At 43.9% G+C, this 7,301-nt stretch overlaps 1 protein-coding gene across 1 annotated transcript in view; it reads left to right on the top strand.

The window, feature by feature from the left end:
* The first annotated feature begins 3,590 nt into the window (after nt 1-3,590).
* The window catches only part of FHAD1 (forkhead-associated (FHA) phosphopeptide binding domain 1), a 117,496-nt gene continuing 113,785 nt past the window's right edge, over nt 3,591-7,301 (top strand). Inside the window, exon 1 of the mRNA XM_012662483.1 lies at nt 3,591-3,683. Within this exon, the coding sequence (XP_012517937.1) occupies nt 3,591-3,683 (93 nt within the window). The remainder of the gene's footprint in view (nt 3,684-7,301) is intronic.

Genomic DNA, 7,301 nt, shown 5'->3' with positions numbered 1-7,301 from the left:
CGGCGGAGCGAGGGCTTCGTCCTCCCGCCAGGTGAGTGTGGCGCGGGAAGGGGCGCGGCCGAGACCGCGGGCCGCACTCGACCGGGTCCAGGGCTATGCGCCGAGGAGGGTGCTTCCTCGGCCCCTCCTCTCCGATCCGAGCTCCGGTCCCCAGGAACACCCCGGGGGAGTGCCCGACACCAACCCTTCCTCCCTGAGTGCAGCCCCGTCCCAGCCTCGGGGCGACCCGCCCGAGCCTTAGGCCCCTCCTGGGCACCAGCCTGGCCTCTCTCGGATGCCCTGTGGGCTACAGCTGGCATCAGGAGGGCGCCTCTGCAGCCCCTGACTTGCAGAGGACACCCACCCACTGGTCCGAGAGGCCTCCTTTCCTGACCTCTCCGCTCTCACATACAACCTTGGGGAACTTCTACAGCTCCCAGGACACCTAAGACCTTGTAGCCTTCAATAGAAATTTTGCTTTGGTAGCTCGGTTCTCAGCCTTCTGTGGTCAGGGGTGCGGGCAGATAATGGAAGCTCTTTCGTTCTTTCCTGTGGTGGGTGCTCTGTGGCGTTAAGAACTAATTTACAGAGTTTAGCACATTCACATCGTTTTCGACGGTGTTTTCAGCCAGGCAAGTGACTGCACAGGGCAAGATTAAGGTGGAACAATAGCTAAAGAAATAATAGACTTTAAGTTTTTCGAAATGTCCCCTGGAATAAATACTGAAGGGAAAAATGAAAAGTAATCATCAAAGATTCCTAGGCTGCAAGGCATCGTTTTATATTTTCATTCATTCAGCAAGGATTTACTGAGCACCTACTACCTGTCAGGCTGGGAGCTAGAGATGGAGTCATGAACAGAACTATCGGGAACTGCCAAGGGTCTGAGATTTCGCCCTATTTGCAAGCTGGTAACAAGTTAGCCATCCCCTGCTTAAGGGATTCTGGGAGAAGACTGGAGACTCTGAGGCCAGAGACAAAGGACTTTGTTACTCACACACATCGGGCAGCACGAGCTGCACGTTTGCAGTGCTTCCTGTTGCCCTGCGAGCCCCTCAGGTGATGCAGAACAGCCCAGGTGGAAGCTGTGCACACAGCGAGTCTGTGTCCCAGCTAAGAATCCGCAAGCTCAGGAAACCCCAATCTTTTAAAGGGACCGTTAGCAAACCTGCCCAACATTTGCTCTGGAAGGAGACACCTTCATCATAAACAAATCTGCCCTCTGCCCTGGAGGGGGACACTAGGCTATCCTCACAGGATGTTTGCCCTCCAAATATCCTTGGAAAGATTGTCAGGAAAAAAAACCTCTATCTTTGCTCTGAAGATGGGTACAAACATAAGACACCCATGGAGCGTTGTCGCTTAGCAAAAATAACACAATCCTGGCTCTCTTGGAACAGATATCATAGTGAAAGGGAAACAAACAGCAAACACATCACTAAATAAAGGAACAAGAAAATGGCAGAGAATGGTGAGTCCAAGGAGGGAACCACAGCCGTGATACATGCCAGCTAGACAGTGAAGTGACTGGAAGATGCCAGGAGGGCCAGGTGCTTACCGCAAGGGGACACCTGAGCAGAGAGAAGGCACCAGCCGTGGGAACATCTGGGGGAAGAGCTAAAAAGCAAATGAGCAAATCATTCGAGTTTTGGAATTTACTCTGGTGGCATTTGCTGTGGTTTTTTCACAGAAGAGACATTTCTCGCAAGTTCATTTTAGATTAATTAGGCTTGAATGTGGTGCTTGATAATGTTGTCCTCTGCAATTGAAGATTAATAACTCAGGCAATTTAATGGCAGCAGGGCAAGGTTCTTTTGGAAAAGGAAATGTCTTTTCCCCTCTATTAATGACAGTGAACTTAACAATAAAATTTATTTCTCATGGTATGAAAGTGTCAATATTTGTGGGAGGGAAGGGGTTTCCCGTAGGCTTCAGCGTTTACGAACAAACTATCTGGCTTATGTTATTTCTCATGCCCTCAGGTAGGGCCTTTTCTTCCTTTCAGACACTAGAATCCTGGTTTCAAGGACTTTCTGTCATTGCATGTCCCAAGTGCAAGCAAACAGTGCAGCCTCTTCTCCCACCCACCCCCGCCCCACCCAGCAGCGGTGGAGATGTGAAAAGTTGAGCTGCCTGAGGATTGTACATGAGCTAGTGACGTGCAAAGGCTCACAGTCCCCTCCCTGCCATTACTGCTGGGTGACCTTCACCCCTCTGAGTCTCAGTTTCCTCATCTGTAAAGTGGGGACAGTAATGATACCTGCCTTACAGGAGGGTTGTTCTGATGATGAAGAGTCATCATGTATTCGAGGATAAGTGCCTGGTACTTATTAGGGACTCAATAAATGATGACAGAGATGATGATGAGAAGCAGAACCAGCCCTGAGAGTCTATACTGTCACACTGTCACAACTAGATGATTTTTGTTTTTATCCATGGTCCAACACCTGTGCATTTCAGTGGCTTTTCAGCTGAAAAGAAAAGAGAAGGACTATTGTTCTTTGACATGGCATTGGGATGGAGGCTGTCATGCTGTGTACTTGGACATCTGAAATTAGAATTCGAATTCAAGCATCAAGATGAGTTATTGTCAACATTGTAGAATTTTCTGAAGTCACTGAAGTGTTGGTTTTTAAAAGCATGTATAGAACTTGTTTTGAAATGCATCAAAATATAACTGGGTGGGTGAATGGATAGGTGGGTAGATACGTGAGAAAGCAAATGTAGCAAAAGCCAATTGTAGAATCTACGTGGTGGGTATACAGGTGTTCACCATCCACTTCTTTAAACTTTTCTGTATGTTTGACATTTTCATAGTAAAAGGTTGGCGGAAAATATGTGCAGGGTCCCGATCACATGGCCAAGCTATAATCTTGGTACTTTGCCTTTAGAAATCATCCTTTTTTTCTAACTAAATATATGAAGAACTGCAGTGATTTAAAAAGAAAGTGTCCTCTAGTGCCTGCTTCTTCAACGCCTGCCTCTTTAGGAAGCTCTATAGAAGCCCAGGTTTCCTTGGATCCGTTGAGAAGCCAAGGTTGACAACAGTATTAGAAGTTGTATAAATGAGTGTTCGGTGTGTGCCAGACACCATTCTAGACCCTTCACATGTATCATTATACTTAATACTCACAAAACCCATTTTACAGATGAGGAAACTGAGGCACAAAGAGAGTAAGTAACTCATCCAAGGTCACAGAGCTAGTAAGCTGTGGGTTAGGAAGTTGAACACTTGATATGTCAGATAACTAACCTCATACTCAGCTTAATGGGAGGTGGAGAGCAAGTATCAGTGGGATTCAGATTTGCTGTGGCTATTTTAGCTTTAGTTCGTGCCCGGAGTTGCTTAAGAAATGACCTCTGTTTGATTATTGGAACCAAGCTCTTCTAGCTAGATATCACTGTCAGAACAGATAGCCTTAAAACATGCAGAATTGCCACTGTGATCGTTGTTAAGTCATCTATCCGCTCCTACCTCCGCTGACTTCTCCCCTTGGACATAACTCTGGGGTATTTCATTGATTCTAAGTATGACGTTATTGAATAATTAGAGGACTGTATTTTTCTAACAAAATTCTTTCTGAAAACCTTATGTAGGGAAAACAGAGAGGATGAAAGCCTATCTAAAGAGCGCAGACGGCTTTTTTGTCCTAAATAAAAGCACTACAATTGGGAGGCATGAAGATTCAGATCTTGTTTTGCAGGTAAGAGTTCTTTCCACCTGTTCCCCACCCGTCTCCAGCCCTTACCCTCCAGCAGTCCTTAGTGTTACGTGGGCTCCAATCTCTCTTAAAACACAACAGCCGTATCTTTCCTCGATGTGCTACCAATAACCAGTTGCTCAATATACCGTGTTTCCCTGGTCTAAGTAGCGAAGCTGAGCACAGTATGGAATGTGATGTGCCCTCTGTCCTTTGAGGAACACATCTGGGATGTCCCACTGTCGTCCCCTCCCCAGCAGCCTGGTGGGGCGGTTTGGGAGGTGAGCACAGGGCTGGCGCTTGAGCCTGCACCTACTCTGGGCTAGGCCTCTCTCGCTTGCAAAGCCCCTTGGGACTGTTGTAGGACCCCTGGAGTTCTAGGAGCCCACAGAGCTCCAAGCAGTAAATCAGGCTATGCCCTGGGCTTAGCCTCAGGCTTCTTTCATTTCATTTCATTCTCTGAATTAGCTGTGGTTGGGTCCAAAGCCTCAGCTCATTGACAGCCAAGGAAGTTGGAAGAAAGAGAGGAAGAAGAAAAACAGTGGCTTTGAGCCTTTTTACATTTCGAAGGGGGTTAAAATATTGAAATGGAAAGAGAAATGCGGTGGAGTTTCTTTATAACTGTGAAAAGCAGGTCTCTTTCAGACAATAGACTTTTTTTTTTTTTGAAACAGAGTCTCACTCTTTTGCCTGGGCTAGAGTGAGTGCCGTGGCGTCAGCCTAGCTCACAGCAACCTCAAACTCCTGGGCTCAAGCAATCCTTCTGCCTCAGCCTCCCGAGTAGCTGGGACTACAGGCATGCGCCACCATGCCCGGCTAATTTTTTCTATATATTTTTAGTTGTCCGATTAATTTCTTTCTATTTTTAGTAGAGACGGGGTCTCGCTCTTGCTCAGGCTGGTTTCGACCTCCTGAGCTCAAACAATCCGCCCGCCTCGGCCTCCCAGAGTGCTAGGATTACAGGCGTGAGCCACTGCGCCCGGCCCAGACTTTTTAAACTCTTTATTTGGAAATTATACCCGTCACCCAGTTTCCCCCAGTGGTTACATATTATGTGACTATAACAATATCAAAACCAGGAAACCGACATTGGTACAGTGTGTATAATTCTATGTCATCTTATCCCATATGCAGATTCATGCTGAGCAATTGATACACACAACTATTCCATCATCAAAGATCTCCCCTGAGATACCCCTTTATAGCCACGATACCTCTTCCCCCCACATCCCCCACCCTTGGCAACCACTAACCTATTCTCTAGCTCTGTAATTACATCATTTTAAGAATGTTATATAAATGAAATTATACAACGTGTGACTTTTTTTGTTGTTTTTTTTGAGACAAGATCTTGTTCTGTTGACCAGGCTAGAATGCAGTGGTGTCATCATAGCTCACTGCAACCTCAAACTCCTGGGCTCAAGTGACCCTCTTGCCCCAGTCTCCCAAATTCTGGGACTACAGGTGTACACCACAACACTTGTCTAATTTTTCTGTTTTTCGTAGACAGAGTCTCACTATGTTGCTCAAGCTGGTCTCCTGGACTCAAGCGATCCTCCTGCCTTGGCCTCCCAAAGTGCTGGGATGACAGGCGTGAGCCACTGTGCTCAGCAGTGTGACCTTTCCAGACTGAGGTTTTTGTTCTGTTTTATTTGGTCTCGTGTCTGTGAACAGTTCACCAAGTCCTTGATCCTGAAGATTTTCTCCCGTGTTTTCTTCTAAAAGTTCTATAGTTTTATGTTTTATATTTAAATCTATGAACCATTATGAGTTAATTTTTGTATATAATGTGAGGTTTAGGTCAAGGTTCATTTTTTTTTTTGCCTACAGATAGCCAGTTGCTCCAGCAACATTTCTTGAAAAGACCGTCCTTTCTTCATTGAATTGCTTTTGCATTTTGCCAAAAATCATTTGGCTATATTTGTGTGGGGGCTGTTTTTGAGTTCTCTGTTATATTCCATTGATCTATGCGTCTGTCCCTCCACCAATATGACGCGGTCTTGGCTGCTATAGCTATGTGTGTCTTAAATCAGATACAGTGATTCCTCCCCTTTTATTCTTCTTTTTCAAAGTTGTTTTACCTATCTAGTTCCTTTGCCTTTCCGTATAAGTTTTAGAATAAATCTGTCTATATCTACAAAATGTCTTGCTGGTATTTTGATAGAAATTGTATTTAAACCCATAGATCGATATGGGAAGAATTGATGTTTTACTATGTTGTTTTCTAATCTGTGAACATGGTATGTTCCTCCACTGATTTAGGTCTTCTTTGATTTCCTTCATGAGTGTTTTGTAGCTGTAAGCATACAAGTCCTACACATGTTTTGTTAGATTTACACTCGAGTATTTTTCTTTCTTTGTTAGCTGTGGTAAATAGTATTATACTTTTAAGTTCAGTGCCCACCTGTTCATTGCCAGTATACAGAAATGCAATTGATTTTTTAATTTAGATTTTTATGTGCTTATCAAAGTGATGGATACTCAACAGAAATACAGTTGATTTTTTGTGTGCTTATGTGCTATCTTGCAACTGTAACTGAATTTTCTAGAAGGTTTTTTTATAGATTTCTTGGGATATTATATGTAAATAACCATGTCATCTGCAAATAAGAACAGTTTTATTTTTCTCTTTTTGATCTGTTCGCCTTTCATTTCCTTTTCTTGCAATATTGTCTCGACTAGGACTTCCAGTTCTCTGTTGAATAAGAGTGGCAGATGCAGTATAAATCTTCATATTTGCTTTGTTTCTGATTTGGGGAGGAAGCATTCCGTCCTTTACCGTTAAATATGATGTTAACTATGGGGTTTTTGTAGATGTTCTTTATCGACTTGAGAAAGTTCTCCCTCTATTTCTAGTTTTCTGAGAGTGTTTGTCATAAACTCTACAGATTTAAGAATAACTCAATATACCTCCACTTGAGACTCTCATCCGTAATGTGGTCTCCCTACAAGGACACAGAAAAAAACCGTTCAGTGCACAAAGTGGGAAAAACAAAGAAAAAGAATTGCAATTTCTTCTGTATCATAATGAGAGAGAGATTTTAGGTTGTTTTACTTCCTGTATGGCCAAGGCAGAGGCAAGGATCTCTGTTTTGAACCTGATCATGATATTAGAAAACTATAGTAATTTTTAAAAGCACAGGCTTTGGAGATAGACCTGGATTTGAATGTCTTTGGGCCATTTTCTGGTTGTGTGACTTCAAGAAAATTACTTAATCACTCTGAGCTCATTTTCCCTGTCTGTGAACAACTTACCTCACACGGTTGTTGTGGGGATTAAACGAGAAAATGCATATAAAGTGCACGGCACAGAGTGCTAAGTAGAGGAGAACATGATCATTATTATGGTCTCATCCAATGGAGACTGAGAATTCTCCGGGGTACACAGGGTTGAGATGGGGACCCACTGATATTAACAAACTGTCTGGAAAAGGGAACTGAAGAGGGAAATTATTATATAGATGGAAATCGAGTCACATTTATTGCATGAAAATAATTGACTGCTTACTGCTCCTTGGCCTTAGTTTAAAAAGTAAGTCCCCACCATCAGCCACAGTCACACTGATTTATGAAGGAATCAGCTGTGTTTCCAGGAGCACGAGCTTACACTGGCTCCCTAGA

This window comes from Propithecus coquereli, unplaced genomic scaffold (assembly GCF_000956105.1).
Source record: "Propithecus coquereli isolate 6110/MARCELLA unplaced genomic scaffold, Pcoq_1.0 Scaffold77, whole genome shotgun sequence".
NCBI classification, from domain to species: Eukaryota; Metazoa; Chordata; class Mammalia; order Primates; family Indriidae; genus Propithecus; species Propithecus coquereli.
The sequence above is the reverse complement of the archived record's forward strand: the minus strand, read 5'-3'. Positions and strand labels throughout refer to the sequence as shown.